Source organism: Mytilus edulis, chromosome 5, assembly GCF_963676685.1.
Source record: "Mytilus edulis chromosome 5, xbMytEdul2.2, whole genome shotgun sequence".
Taxonomy (NCBI): Eukaryota; Metazoa; Mollusca; class Bivalvia; order Mytilida; family Mytilidae; genus Mytilus; species Mytilus edulis.
Genome location: NC_092348.1, coordinates 65,081,646 through 65,098,276, shown reverse-complemented (window position 1 = coordinate 65,098,276; position 16,631 = coordinate 65,081,646). Strand labels below are relative to the sequence as shown.

General features: G+C 31.7%; 1 protein-coding gene across 1 annotated transcript in view; it reads right to left on the bottom strand.

Moving 5' to 3' along the window:
• Positions 1–15,574, bottom strand: part of LOC139525189 (limbic system-associated membrane protein-like) — a 54,509-nt gene extending 38,935 nt beyond the window's left edge. The window contains exon 1 of the mRNA XM_071320379.1: positions 15,376–15,574. Within this exon, the coding sequence (XP_071176480.1) occupies positions 15,376–15,574 (199 nt within the window). The remainder of the gene's footprint in view (positions 1–15,375) is intronic.
• Between the last annotated feature and the right edge of the window lie 1,057 nt (positions 15,575–16,631).

Below are 16,631 nucleotides of genomic sequence, written 5' to 3'. Positions count from 1 at the left end.
ACAAGATAATAGCACATTCTAAAATTGAACGGGGTGGGGATGACCCCAAGGAACTTTTATTTAATTTCATTTGATTAGTTTTATTGTCCCATACAAGAATATATATGGTTTAGGGGTGGGGATCTGGACCGTTTACAAGTTAAAAGCATATTCTCGAATTGAAGGGGGTAGGGATGATCCCACCCCAGGGACTCCCCTATATTTCATGTGATTTGTTTTATTGTCCTTTAATCATTTCTGAAGACTGCATGTATCTATCATTTACAGTTTTCAAGTTATATTCATTTGAAAATTTTAGAAAATAAAATCCCATAGGGTTCTATAGTAAACCCCTCCCTTCTTTCTGCCCCCCAAAATACCCCTTAATAGACCTCAATGCAAAAATGAACGATTGATGGCTCACCTAGACATATTAGTCTAACATTTTATGAAACCCTAACCTAAGTAAATCTGACAAGTAGTTTTGGAGAAATGCTGCGGACAAGTTCATTTTTAAAGTGGCGGAAGAAGAAGAGGAAGAAGAGGAAGAAGAGGAAGAAGAAAAATAATAAAAATAATAAGAACTGAGCAAAAACAATAAGTGTCCAAACTTTGTTTGGAAGACTTAATTAAAAAGGGGGAAGGATATTAAAAATCGAATAAGTAACGAATAAGGAATAGGGAATAAGTAACGAATAGGTAACGATAGGGAATAGGGAATAAGTAACGAATAGGTAACGAATAGGGAATAGGGAATAGGTAACGAATAGGTAACGAATAGGGAATAGGGAATAGGTAACGAATAGGGAATAGGGAATAGGTAACGAATAGGTAACGAATAGGGAATAGGGAATAGGTAACGAATAGGTAACGAATAGGGAATAGGGAATAGGTAACGAATGGGGAATAGGGAATAGGTAACGAATAGGTAACGAATAGGGAATAGGGAATAGGTAACGAATAGGTAACGAATAGGGAATAGGGAATAGATAACGAATAGGGAATAGGGAATAGGTAACCAACTTGACGTCCATGATGTTTTGAATATTCATGTTTCAGTCAGATTTTTTTATTTATACATTTTTTTTTAAAGTAATAAACAAAACTTGCATATAAATAATATATACATTTTTTTTGTACCAATCTTAACCATGTCGGTCGTCTTGGTTGGTAGGCGGGAGTCATGGAATACACTTTTAACTATAAACCTAATGGTGATTGTGTTATTTTGACCAAGTAGATTTTTGTTAACAGACGACAAAAGAATTACTGACAAGAAATGCGCAGTAGGCCACATTTCTGTTTTATCAATAAAGTATAGATTTATTAATCTAAAGCTGTTGCAACGCCAGTATCTCATTTTATTTTGTTTTACTATGGTGTTACTTGTTGGATCAATTTCAATTCTCTTGTGGTTGTTCTGGGTTCATGGATTTGCAATAACCTTGTAATCGGATAAGTACTAGTTGGTGCCGTCGATTGACACCCAGTTACTTATTTGTTCATTTGTTTGTTTATTTTTAATCTGCCGCCTTTTGATATATTGTCCACATGAATAATGGTACAAAAGTACAAGTAAGGAAAGTATCGACTCTGACACGAAGACAATATTGAAAGACAGAACATAATCGTTTAAATGAAATAATGCATAATGTGCAAAAAGATGACAGATTTCAAAGTGGCATATATGATACGTAACGGTTTAAAATAGACTATAAAGTCAAAACATCAAAACATCATTTTATTTTTACTTACTGGTTATAAACTAAGAATTTATGTCTATCTATCCCTAGTCCAGATGAGAATATGTTACGTGATTTAACAAATAAAATGTATGCTTTTATCTGGGATAATAAACCAAATAAGGTCAAGCGAGATCTTTTATGTCAAGATTATCATAAGGGTGGGTTAAGCATGCTAAATTTAAAAGCATTTTGAAGGGACTTAAACTTACATGGGTAAGACGGCTGTATAATTCAAATTCAAGGTGGGTGAGATTGGTCTCTATTGTCGAGCAAATAAATTTTATTGAAATAAGTCATATTAGGCCTATTAAACGATCATCAAATACATTTTGGCAAGAGATTTTTTATGCTTGGAAAACCTTTAATCAAATTAGAAAACCAAGACGTATTGAGGTAATTCTATCGTATTCTTTATGGGAGGTAAAATATAGTTATCAAAGGTACCAGGATTATAACATTAAAATTGGTGGTTCAAGAGTCTACTATAAAAACTTGGCAAATACTGGAATTTGGACAGTGCATGACTTGTTAAATGACCAGGGCAAAGCTATGTCATTTCAAAAATTCAAACAATTTTATAAATGTATGCCAAATATTTTACATTATTATGGAATAGCACACTCGCTTAAGGTAGCACAATACAAAGATTTTTTACTTCCAATCACTAACCTTTGAAATGCTGTAACTTTCGTATGAAAGCATAGAAAATAATAAAAGAGGTATATATAGATAGATAAAAGATCAATCTTTTAAATGAATGCAATATTTTTATTATGCAATCATTATGTAATCAATTATTATGTAATTAGTGGCAAAATCTGGGTAGGTTCACTTGAATGAATTTAGCTCTATCATCTCTTTAACTATACAGAAAATGTTAACCAAATCTTAATCAACACTTCATGGGCTTCAAAAGGGTGTCTCAGATTGTCACTATGGTGTTCCATTCTCTCATAAATCTATAATTAGTGTAAACATCCTAACCACATAAAAGAAGAAAATGTTTAATAAGGTGTAAAATTTGTTCTATACATTCTATCTGAAATCTGAGACACCCTTTTGTAGATAATGGCCATAGGAACAACATATAATAAAATCAACCCTCTAGGGATACATATGCAGAAGCTAATTTCATTTAAAAGTGGAAATTTGGTGAAAAATATTTTAGACTCAGTTAAGATTATAATTGGTTACATAATTGTTGCATAATACTAACATTGCATTAATTTGAAAGAGTAATCTGTTAGCTATCCAAAACTACCACTTTTATAAATTTTCAAGCATTATTAAGAAAGTTACAGCATGTTAAAACTTGGGAGTTGGAGTTATAAAATCTTTGTACTGTGCTACCTTAATGAGTGGTTAAACACGATCAATATTGAGGTAAAAGAGAAAAAATTTCAAGCAATACTACCTTTTAACATAAGTGATTTTTTTTAATAAAAAAATGGTTCAAAGGACATGTACAAAGTATTCAATGAGAAATATATTACTTTTGCTGCAAAGGAAAAATAGGGGAAACCATCTTAATATGATTGGTATAAACTGGAAAACAATACACACTTCGTGTACAAAATATACTAAAAGCACTAAGCTTTGCTAATTCCAATATATAATTATCCATAGAATTTTAGGAGCTAATTCACTACTTTACAAGTTGAAAATAAATAGTAGCAATATATGAACATTTTGTAAAGGAGGACAAGAGACCATCGAACATTTATTTTCGAGCTGTCCGATGGTCGCCAGTCTCCGGCATGCAACAAACATCTAGATTTTTGAAATGACAAATATTGAACTGCCTTTGAATATTATGATTTATTTAATCTATTTGGTATCTCCGAAAATGTCAAATTGAATTTTGTCAAAAATAAGTTCTACTTTCAAAATACTATATTTACGGAACAAAACTAGAAGAAGTTTTGCCAAATTTAAATGCTTTAAAAAAAAGTATTTAAAGGAACACTTGAACTTAGAAAAATACATTTCATTTAACATGTTTAAATATCTCTCTGTAGAGGAATATAACAAATACTGGAGTCCCTGTGCCCCTATTATAGAATAATAATAAAGGTTAAATTTTGATTCAAACACCACTTCTAGATATTGCAAGAACAAATAAGATTCCAATGTTATAAGATTATTATTTATTTTCAACCTATAACTGCACCATCATATATATTCAATTGTTGTTTTATTATTTTATACTTCCTTTGTGTGAAAATACCATTCTGTATACCTTTGTTCATACATGCTGTGTTAGTCTATTTGTTTCAATAAAGAAAATTAATTATAAAAAAAGAAAGTAGGGTTGAACAGAAGGAAAGAAGACAATTCTTAAAATAAATCCAAATAAATGTATCAAAATTGAGGGCAAAGTAGGAGGAAAACGTTTGCCTTGAAGGCTTTTTAATTTCAAAATTATTTTTGTTTGTTATTCTCGTAAATAATACATGACATCAATATAGAAAAAAAAACACATTACCAAAATAATATTAAAAAAGAAATAGATCAAATAAAAGAAAAACGATGAACGAATACCATAACAAAAAGTGGAACAAGAACTAAGATTGAAAATAACATAAAGTAATGAATTCTTGATGACTTATTGACATAATTAAGCTTACGGTGTATATATGTTGGAGTATGATGAAACACAATCAACAAAATACTTATCGTGTTTAAATGAGTATTACAGTTTAGCATAGCAACTACCTTTGCTAGTAGACCATCAGTCCCCGAGGGTACCACCAGCTTCAGTAGTCAGCTGACATGATTTATAACAAACCTTTCTAATTGTTCGTTATAAATTTTGAATTTATGAGGGAAAAAAGGTTCAAACGCCCTCAGACAGACACAGTTGACCTAAAATGAATTTTGCTACACTATGTTAAAACTTCCTTTCGAATATAAACCACTCCCAGTGTTTCGGTTAATCTACATTCTTTTTTTTTCCCAACTATTTGACTTTGAGCGTTTCTCATTGAGGTAAATAAAGAAAAGCGCTTCGGACGTAACATTAAAAAATATAAATTGACATAATCATAAAAAGCCAAAATAAAAAGAAATATATAGTGAAAACATACAAGGGCTGTTAAAAGACGTGGAGACCATCATAATCTCTCAATCCGACTCAAATGATGCAGGTTGTTAGTTTAGGTTACAAGGAAGTAATTATTTACATAGGCGACAATGGTAGCCTTATTTGGTCCTGCCTTTTCACTATCAAAGATCCATTGAAAAAAATTTCGAATTCTGAATTATCAACACCTTTAGGTGTAATTCCAATGGTCAAACACATAGAGTGGGGGGCACATATTCGCCGGGGACACAATTTCGCCGTTTTATGCTTTTGAGGTATAAAAACTCCAAAGGATGGCTGAAATGGGAGAAATATGCCGATAGAATATAATTGTATAGCAAATATGATTATTATTTAAGCCTAAACAAAATTGCGTCACTTACTGCAAAGGACCGAAAAACGGACAACTATTTTCGGTAAATTTGAAACATAAACTGTAGAGAACATGAAAAGATATGGCGAAAATGAGCACCCCACTCTATGGTGCCGCAGCTTCTTTTTTTTTTAGAAAAATGACATTTTTTAAGGGAACTCAACGTTTCCGTAATTTTCGAAATAGTATGAATGAAGAACACCTCTTGCTTAATTTGGCACAGAAAATGTTGCTTGTCTAAGAGAGTTTTCTCTAAATTTCTCGCTATTTCTACACAAATGGCCAACAACCAATTCTCACTATTTCAATTTTAATTTCTAATTACCAAGGCAGCAGAAAATAAATTTACTTCTACCTATTATCTTGGATGTAAAATCTAGGTGGCGCCAGTCATCTGTATTTACTTCCTTTTAACCTATATACGTCTCCTTTGCTTTTAAATATTCTTCCTGGCGAAGGTAAATCCAGAAAAGCGCTTCAGGCACATGAAACCTATAAAGTGCTGCTTTCAATTTTCTTAAACCACTCCGTCGATAACTCTGTTGGTGGACTATAAGTGCCCGAGGGGTCCATCAGATCAGTTATAACAAACCTTTTTAGAAATGCCGGTTCATATATTTTGAAATTATAATGAAAGTAATTTTGAAACTCCCTCAGCCGAATTAAACCATAAATGAATCTGGGTATGTTGTTTAAGTCCTTTTCAATACTTAGCTCTCCAATTGTTTTGGTTCTTACAAAAGACATGTCAAAAGATCGGAAATTTAATACAAGAGTATGATACTCGCGAGTACTCGAGTACTCGGATAAATCTTTAACGTCTAGTGAAGCATTATTTTTGTTACTCGTTCTTAAATTTTTAATATGATGACATCGCTTGACATCTCAACGTAAGGCATACGTATCATTGCTGAACGGAAACTGCATGAATACAAAGTATGTTGAACAATGAATAACTGACTACTGTTCCTAGAAATAATTATTTTTTGTTTGGTCATGAACCAAATCAGAAACTTGTCAATAAAACCATCAATATGTTCATAAATTCTGGCTTGTTCTCTTCATGTGGAGTATTTTTCTATATTACGACCTGTGTCATAATTTGCCAACAAAAAATTGGACTTCAATTTACTAGTACGAAACGATATCTCATTTTAAATAAAAGAATAATAAAGTTTAAAATAAAAAGTATTTTATTATCTCATGTCAATCACATTTAAAAGAAATATTTTAACAAACAAAGGTTAGTTTATGGTTTGTGAGCAATGAATTCACGAAAGTGTTGATCCGGATGCATACACCAATACAAATGTCTCAAATCAGTTGCGTAGGGTTCAGCGCAGGTTACTTTGATTTTGTTCTTCTTCAGAAATATAATCTGAAGCACAGCTTCAGATTAAAATGTGTTTCTAATTTTTGTTACATTAAGTTCTTCACATTAAAATACCTCTATTAAGGAACGGACGTTACACTGCTTAAACATGTTTTGTGATTATAGATAAACACAAAGCAGTATCATCAGGATAAACGTATTCACGTTGTTAATATATATTAAATAAAGTCAACATTAGTATACCGTTGTTCCCAAGTCATAAATCGATGGAGGGAAAAAATTCCGAGTTACAAACGTAAGGAAAAATACATCAACTTCAAGAGGAAAACAAAGGAACAACAGGAACACTGAAGTGCAACAAAAACAAACGCCAACATACATAGAAAAAAATATCACAAAAATACTGAACTTCGAGGAAAATTCAAAACGGAAAGTCCTTAATAAAATGGCAAAATCAAAAGATAAAACACATCAATCAAACTATTTGATAACAACTGTCATATTCAAAACTTAGAACAAATAAAATGGTAGCTTGAAGCTGGTTTAATGGTTAGCAAAACCTCCCGCTTTATGACAATGAAAAAAAACATCGCTGAAATGACAACTCGTTCTGAGTTTGAATGTCCCTTTAGTAGCATTCGCCTCGTTTTCTATCCTTGTTGATAATCTCATAGTTTAGCTAGTCTATTAAAAGAGTGATTTCAATTCTAAGAACCCAGAAAAAGTACAAAAACATATCATTAAAAGGCGGCAAAGTTAGAATAAAATAAAGTAATAGGGTACAAATTGGGCGTAGAAAGTAGTACATATCTGCTAATAGGGTAATTAAAAATCTACGAACCCAGAACATAACTTCATTAAATATTCATGAAAATAAATTATTAAAATGTGAAAATATATTAAAAAAAAATATACAAATGAGGAACGAATAAGCAGTGAATACGTAACAAGGTATCAGTCGAACGCATAAACGGGTACATACGCGTGAATAAGGTAATACCATCCCGACAAACCAACAACATACACCACAAGCAAGAATTGGTTTAAACCAAATTAGATAATTAAAAACGTGCAACTTATTAAAGAACATGAGATCGATAAAGTGACAGGGTTTCAGTCGAGCGCGAAAAGGAGAATATACACAATTAGAACAATTTCACCTAACAAAACCGATCATAAATAACACCAAAGACAACACAATAATACAAAGGAAAGCATTTAAATAGTGCAAGATCTAAAAACCAAATAAGAGAAGAATGTGAGACGAATAAGTTACAGGGTATTGGTCGAGCGCAGACACGGGTAAATACACGCGAACAGCGTAATTTCACATATACCAACCGAGAACTATCATCATAGACAAGGGAAGGACAGAAAAGAGCAGCATTAAGGAGGCTCGAGAGTATAAAAATTTCAGAAAAAAAATAAACATTTGTTTTTCATTTCAAATTTTATTTGTTACCTTTTGTAGTTGTTACTTATCATATGGTACAAAAATCATTCAACACAAACAATTCATGTTGGCCCCAGATGACTTTTAAAATGTATACATTATTGAAAAAGTTCCAAATTATCTCCCTTTGGTGGAAAAATGCCATTTTTTGGCTTTAAAATTGAAATATCTTTTTTAACTCATCGGTGACCTATATTTTTTAATATAATTTCCATATAAGCTGTACTTAAACTAAATTATTGTAAAATTTAAGCGATTTCTGTAATAAATTTCTTTTTTTATTTCGATATTACCTTTATTTCTCCTATTACTTCAACAGAAAAAACCCATCTTTACAAAAATGTATGCTTCTTTCGAAGGAAGATTGTGAGCGCAAATGAACGGTGACCCCAATTTTTTATTTCATTTTTCTATTAACTATAAGATAAAGTTCATTTATAGAAAATATAGAGAAATCATATATAAATGATTTAGACCCGCGAACCCCCTTAAATACATTTCGCAATGGTATGACGTAAAACAAATCAATTAAGAAGAACTAAGTAAGGAATAAGTAACAGGGTATCAGTAGAACACAGAAACGGGTACATACGCACTCATATGGTAATTTCACATCTCGAAAACTACACTAGAGATAAGAAGAAGAGAAATAAAATGAAATCATTTAGAAGAGGCAACACAGTATAAGCGAATATGGAACGAATAAGTAACAGGGTAGTTAAAATCCTATACTATTCGGATAAATCAATTCATCGGATACAACTTTGACACATGAAATAACTATGATTCAAAAACAAGATAAAATTGCCTTTATCAATCTGTCTTCTAGCATTCAAATACCTGTCTTATATGGCATATTCTGCAATAGTCATAGTAACAGGATATCAGTCGTGCGCAGAGCTGGGTTTATACGTGCTAATAGGGTAATGCCACCACTCGAACTAAGAACCAACACCAGAGACACGAAAATAAAGCAGTATTAAAAGATGCAACGTATAAAAATCTTATAAGGAACACATAAGAAGCAAAAAATTATCAATGTTAAATTGTTCCTTTTAAAATTGTTACACGATGATGACTGCTGTATCCATTTTTTGACTATCTTATTTATTATGTCTGTTTGGTTCACGCATCATTGTAAATCTAACGGAATTTGATGAGACTGTCAACAAAGTGAGAGGTTTAGTGCCATAAAAACAGGTTTAATCCACCATCTTTTACATTTGGAAATGCCTGTACCGAGTCAGGAAGGAATATGACAGTTCTTGTCCATTCGTTTTTCATGTGTTTTGTCATTTGATTTTGCCATGTGATTAGGGACTTTCCGGTTTGATTTTCCTCTGAGTTCAGTATTTTTGTGATTTTAAACAAAGAGACAAGAAAAGCAAAGGGAATAAAGCATTAAAGGTTCAACATATACATTATCGAATAAGGAACAAATAAGTAATAGGCTATCAGTCCAGCGAGGAAACGGGTACATACACGCTAATAGAGTTATTTCACCTCAACCAACAAAGAATTTTCACTAGAGACAAGACAAATACAAAAAGAAATTATTAAGATGGTGCAATGTAAAGAAATCGAATAAGGATTCGAATGAATAAGTAGCGAACAAGTAACAGGGTATCAGCCGAGGAATAAACTGGTACATATCTTTAAATACGCAGCCAAGTACAGTATGTATTGGGACGTTCAATTAAATCTTTTGTAGGTGCACAAATTAGTTCTACACAGTACACACAAAGGATCCAGGGGGAATATATAACAAGATAAAATGTCTGCATCTATGTAACATGCTCTCATTTTCCAGGTACAATTGAAATGTGTTTTGTTATCACGGTCGATCAAGTCTACATATATATATTGAATTGATTTGTCTACTAGTCCTAAGGATGCATGCAGATTTTATTTCCTAATGTTCGTTAAAGCCAATCATTTAATCCAGCAAACGTGTTCAAAACTGTATAAATGCTGAAAATTATTTTGCGATTCAAATTTATACGATTTATGAATTTCGAACAGCGGTATACTACTGTTGCCTTTATTTACGATTTATGAATTTCGAACAGCGGTATACTACTGTTGCCTTTATTTTTTAATTAACTGTCTACTCCCTATCGGCTTTGACGTCTTTCAACCAAGTTGATGCTTTGATTGATTCAAATCATGTGCCTCTCTAGAAATAAAATTCAGGTTACACTACTGTCAATTGATTAATTGTTGGTTTCTTTACGTCCATTGACAAATTACAGGTTTACGACGTAATTCATCCAGACAAAAACTTTATATTGAATAAGGTTTAGGAACTCTAGAGAATAGACTTAATAAACATAAGCTTATACTATTCTATAAAATATTGAATGGGATGACACCTGCATACTTATATGAGTTAGTCCAGCCATATCTTCCCAAACAAACCCCTTATACTTTGAGGAATGAAAATAACACTTTTCATCCGCCTCTTGCTAGAACTAGCTCTGATTTAAATAGTTTCATTCCTTCCACTATAAGACTTTGTAATAGTCTTCCTTTGAGTTTACAAAAATCCCCAAGTTTGGGTATATTTAGAAGTGGACTGAAAAAGTTTTATAGGACTGATGATATATCTAAACCTTTCAACTATGGGATAAGAAAACGTAATAGAAGTCATTGTCAACTCAGAAATAGTGCTAGCAACCTAAAATCTCATTTGTTTAATCAGTTCTTATCCGAGAACACTTTTTGTGCAAACTGTAATAACCCTGTTGAGGATAACAAAGATTTCTTTTTTATTTGCCCTAAGTACAATGATGTAAGACAGATCCTTCTTGATTCTATTAACGCCATTGCTGATAATGTTGATATAAATATTAAATTATTACTTTTTGGAAACAGATTATTTTCATATAATATGAATATTGCTATTTCAAAATCTGTTCAGAAATATATCAGTTACACTCAACGTTTGGTTTGAAACTTACTTATTTTTATTTCATTTTTTTTTTTTATTTATTTTTATCCCCTCCACTTAAACATTAATTCGTTTTATCCACTAAGCAAGCTTAGTGTCTCTTTCAAGCCATATATTTATATATATATTTCTAATGACTAATAAAGGATATTTGCATGTTTCAAGGTTCTTGAATAAATAATGAGTAATTGCCTATATACTTAAATATACTTTGCATTTAGTAAGTAACACTATAAACATACATTTGCTCGTGTGTGCTCATAAGTAGCATGCATGTTCCACTATATTGCATTATTTTAAATACAGTTGTTATAATTAAATTATACCTTGTACATGTAATATGGAGAAAGCTTTTATAGGCTGTGCCTGTTGTTCAATCGTTTTCATATCTTAATGAATAAAATATGTTTAAAATCAAGTCCATTGACAAATATTGCTAAATTAATTCGAGCAGAGAGATTGGCTACAAGAGGCATAGAATTTATCGTTCCCAAAATGTACGAACGTGATTGCTTATTTGATCACATTGCACAGTCAGACGGTCGCACCGATTTGGCAATAGTTTTACTGCCAGTCGGAATAAGTTCAATTGTTAACATATTTCGATTCCCCATGCAACCTTGGTGCTCTCTATTGTCGAGGTTAGCATGACCAAAGAGGCGGTTATTACTGTGTAAACAATATAAACATGAACATGTATGAATAAACTATTTGCAACATGAATATGTGGCGTAAGATACCGTGACGATGAAACTCTAGTCATACTATTTTTGTATATAATTTACATCAATATATGTTTTTTAAATTGTACTTGTGCACATAGGACAAGTAACTAATCAGAAACAAACCCAACATATCATAATGTATTTGGGTGATGTGGAAAACAAAAAAACATAATTGGTAAAAAGAATCAGGTTTTAAAATTTGATAGTAAAATTTAGTTGGTTAGCTTTCAACTAAAACTAAAAACTAGATCAAACTGATAAAAAAAACATTAGATATTACTTGTATTAAGGGGAAACAACACTGTAAACTTTCTGTTTTTGGTAGTGAAAATTGAAAAATTATTTGTTGCTACTGTTGCGTTTTTTGTTTTCTTTAATTTGCCTGTATAATGCCTACATGCACGTGCCCTGATTGCTCCCTTACCTAGTTCCTACGGCGACGACGAGATGTTTAAAGTGTACTATATACATGATATATGTTTACTTATATACGTTGACAGTTGTCATACTTTTACGTAATAATATAAACCATTTCATATTATTATTTCGACCTGTAGTTGTTTACATACTTGTTCTTCGGTATCTGATGTGTCAATGGCAATCCTACAATAGTTTCTAATCTTTAAGTTGAGGATTTATCTTGTTATTATTTTTAATTAAGAGACGTACACAGTATAAATAAGAAAGTACTCCTTATACTTATGTATATCTTCGATCTTTCTTGCTCATCACTAAAGCTGCAACACGAAGGAATAAGCACAATAACAGCAATCGTACCAGCACATATACATGCACTCACAATTAACCAGAAAATTGCTGTAAACCATACTGAAATATTAAAGAAAAACTATAGTTAAATAGAACTTAACAATTTAAAAGCTGTGCTCTTAACAATGACAATGTTAATAATAAATTCGAACGAAGTTTTCCTTTTTAGAGTTATCATTAGAATTTAAACAGTAACATTAAAAGGAGTTCACACAGTTAATATAATCACTTTCTTTCTAAACTAGATAATTTAAGATACTATCGGGTTGTTGAAGCTGTGTTAATTATTTATTAAACTCATAACATCCCAAGCTTCATATATGTTTCTGCTGAATCAACTCGGCAGTGAGAAATGTTCAACTTTAAACTCAGACCTTGGAAATTAAATTTGCCACATTGGAAATGAGAATTTTAGGAACATAATGTCTTTGGCGTTCTGTTAAGGGGGGATACACAGTAACAAGGATTTTAAGTTGCTCAATTCCCCGCTTTGTGAAATTTCTTCCTAGATTTTAACGCCAAGAGATTCAAAGCCGTACAAGTATATTACCATCGTAATTTATCCCCATTCATCTTTTAAGTTTAATAGATGCATTTTCAAGGTAAGTACAGTATCATATCTTCCTTTTTGAGAATAGTTAAGACCTATAAATATGTTTTATGCAAGATACCTACATATTATATTTGTTCATCATTTAGAACCAAAACTGCAGATTTCTAATCACAGATCAGTATTTTAATTAAAACATTAAATATTTGAGTTCTTAATTAAAGTAGACAATCATAACAGCAATTATATACCTACTTTGTTGACATAAATTAAACTTCACCCTGAATTAAGAATTAAGTTATTCTAAATCTATTCATTTGAAACTTCAAAATACTGCTGGATTCAATCGAGGATTATGCAAGGCAATGGGTTAAACGCTAGGAAGAAGACATATATATTTCCCCCCAATAGATTAAGGCTGTAAGATCGTATATATAAATCAGAATTAAAAAACTGAATAGGTCTATTAGTACTTATGCTACATCATTCTTGAAAGACATACATGTTGTAAAACGCTTGTCGTACCTCCATTACACATATGTTATTGTCCCCGCAGATAAAGCCCCAAAATATTGATTGTGTTGGTAAATCAAATTACATTAACTGCTTGATAAATGAATAAGGTATTGAAAGCTCAACACATACCTAACACAACTTACTAAAGAGGAGATCCTGGATATTCATAGGTCTATTTCTGCGTTTGTTTTTTTTTTAAATCTTCCAAAGATAAAGAACTGGATCTCCTATCACTGAATTGGATTCAAAACTACATCAGTGTCCTTACAAACAACGGCATATTGCTGGGTCTTCGAGGTGCTCCACGATACCACTGTCTAAATTGATAAGCAATAAAAACCGGAAGTGAAACTACCCATTTTAGAAGTGGCGTGAATAAAATGAGGATACTAAAACATTTCAATGATTTTTTAGAGTACATACAATCTAAAATGGCTTCGAAGAAGTCATCAGTAAATGCATTGAATCTTAAATCAATATTTCGTGTCATCTGCAATTCTAAAAACAGTTATTGGCATGATACGAGTTATTTTCTTCTCAGATATTTATACTTAACCCCTACCGGGAGAGATTGGCTCTTTGGTCGAGTTGCTGTCTCTTTGACATATTCATCATTTCAATTCTCAATTTAATAAAATGTTCGAAAGTACTTCATTTGAAATGTTTTATTTTCATTTGAGTTTTAAGCTGAACATTTTTGAAAAATGTTATTATTGTACAGAGTAAATATATATGTAGGACTCGGAAGTGCAATGGGGACGCTGACATGCGACGGTAATGCTGAAGTACTTTGACCTACCATCTTATCATTTACCATGGACGTAGTGTTTGAGATGAGGATGCGTTATTGAACTATGATAGAGCAACTATTTAATGATAGAACTCATATGCATATGCCGTCAAATAATGTCAAATTTCCTCCAGTTGCAGTAAATATAACAACGATGCTCAATCTTATTCCGTGCTCTCATTCACACGGCCGAAAATATTTGATGCTATTTTGTTGTCGTTGTGAGAAGCAAGAAGTTGCAGAATTATAATAGCTTCTTAATTGTTTAGGATTAGAAATTAGTACTGATTTGAATGGGCGATAACCTTTGTATATAGCGTCTATAGCGGCGAATGGTTAAACAAATTCCTAAACTATAAACTATGATTGTTTTTGTGGCAGCCTATCAAAAAAGTAAAGTCATTATATTTGTCATGATATTCTCAATGTTTACTAAACATCCTACAACAAACAAATCGACTTCGACATCAACATTATAACTTGAAAAACATTGAAAAGATGGTTCATGTAAGCCATCACACTTCAGCTATACAAGTCCACCAACGCAACGCTGCATAGATCATGTAGATATCAACTAGATAGCATCACAATGCTACCATCGTACTACAGCGTGATCAAAACGCACTCAAACGTCCAATCATCGCACTGCATTGTGACCATCGGGATTCGGAGAACTATCGGTTCACAGAGTCAAACATATTTATAGAAAATTCTGCGTAAAAAATGACTAAAGTGCTTGAAGACGTTTTTACTCGGAAAATTGTATCAAGACTTATGTTAAGTATAGTTTTATGGAAAGGACTGTAGAATTTGTATGCACATCAAGCTTTACATTCTTTTAAATATATTTGTCGAAAAGGGTAAATGTTAGTTAAGGCATTAATGTTAAAAGTTTTTATCGGGGTAAAAATAAAAAAGAGAAACTATGCCTTTGTATGCATATTGCAAGTGACAAAGTTTTGTCGATACCGATTCGTTTTCAATGTATAATATTGTTTCCAAATATCTTTTAGTCAATATGGTCACCAACATTTTTAATCAAACTGCATGTTTTGATTTAGTCACAGAACCTTGATTACTTAAAACATATTTCACAGCGTTCGCGACTCACCAGTTTTTGAATCAAATAAATCACTTAGTATACTCTCAACATGATCAATTCTTGTAGCATTTTGTGCATAATGGCTGTGTCTCAAAACGCCTAAATGAAATTCTTGACTAGTTATCCAATATTCTGTCAATAATCCACTTATCAATCCAGCTTCTATCAAAACAGTTCCAACTATCAGGAAAATGGAAAATTTCTTCATATCAGAGTTCTTTTCTCTTTAAAGCCACGATTACGTTTTACTTATAAAAATTCAATTCAATCAATAACTATCATTTAACATTGGTGGAAATTGATACTCGTTTAATGGAATGGAACAGATCGAAACGGATTGAAATGAAACGGAACAACAATTGAGGTATTGCATTGGGAGCACTTGCAATGGTTGATTTTTAAATGACTTTCTGATGATTATATTGTTAAGTAAATTATTAAACTAATACATGCATATATACTTAGGTAGGTGCACACGTTGTTCATTTATTGAATAGCAAAAAGTAACGTTTCATCGACAGACAATATTTGATTTGATGATTATCGATTGAAACCCTTAACTGTTACCTTTTGGGTATCAGTGCCGCAGTTTACTAATCGTGACTTCGGTGATGGATCAACATAGAAGTATGAAGAACGTATATAAAACGTATATAAAAAGTAAAATTAAAGATCGACTTGTTTTTTTAAAGATATATAATATCCATTCATTTTCATTCGTTCCCATTTATAAATTATATAACGTAATATCAACTACAAAATTAGACGAGGTGTAATGTAAGGTCAGTGTACTGTCGACTTTCGTGTGAGAATGGAGTTAGTTAATATCCTCTAATGGAAACATCGTAAACAGATTAATTTCAACCTTCAAATGGTTCTTTTTGTAATTGTATAGAAGATCAAATGTGATTTAGGCTTTTTTTTTTATATAAATTATATATTTGAATATAATGCAGAAGGAGACTCTGATTTTGACGAAAATAATTCTGATTAGTATGATGATGTATTAGAGAGGTGCAAGCAGAGAGAAAGGTTAAGCATATCATTATAGTGAAAAAAGTAGTTAGGTCGGGTGTGAAATGTGCATCATCAATAAACAAATATTACAGATAAATTTTGGAGAAGAATTTCGCTAGATAGATTATTAAATCTTATCTAGTTTTTTATGCAAAACTGCAGAGACCAGATACTTTAAAACTGACCAGAGATATTTTACGCCCTGATACAAATAATGATGACAGAATTGCTGGCTGTATGAATACATA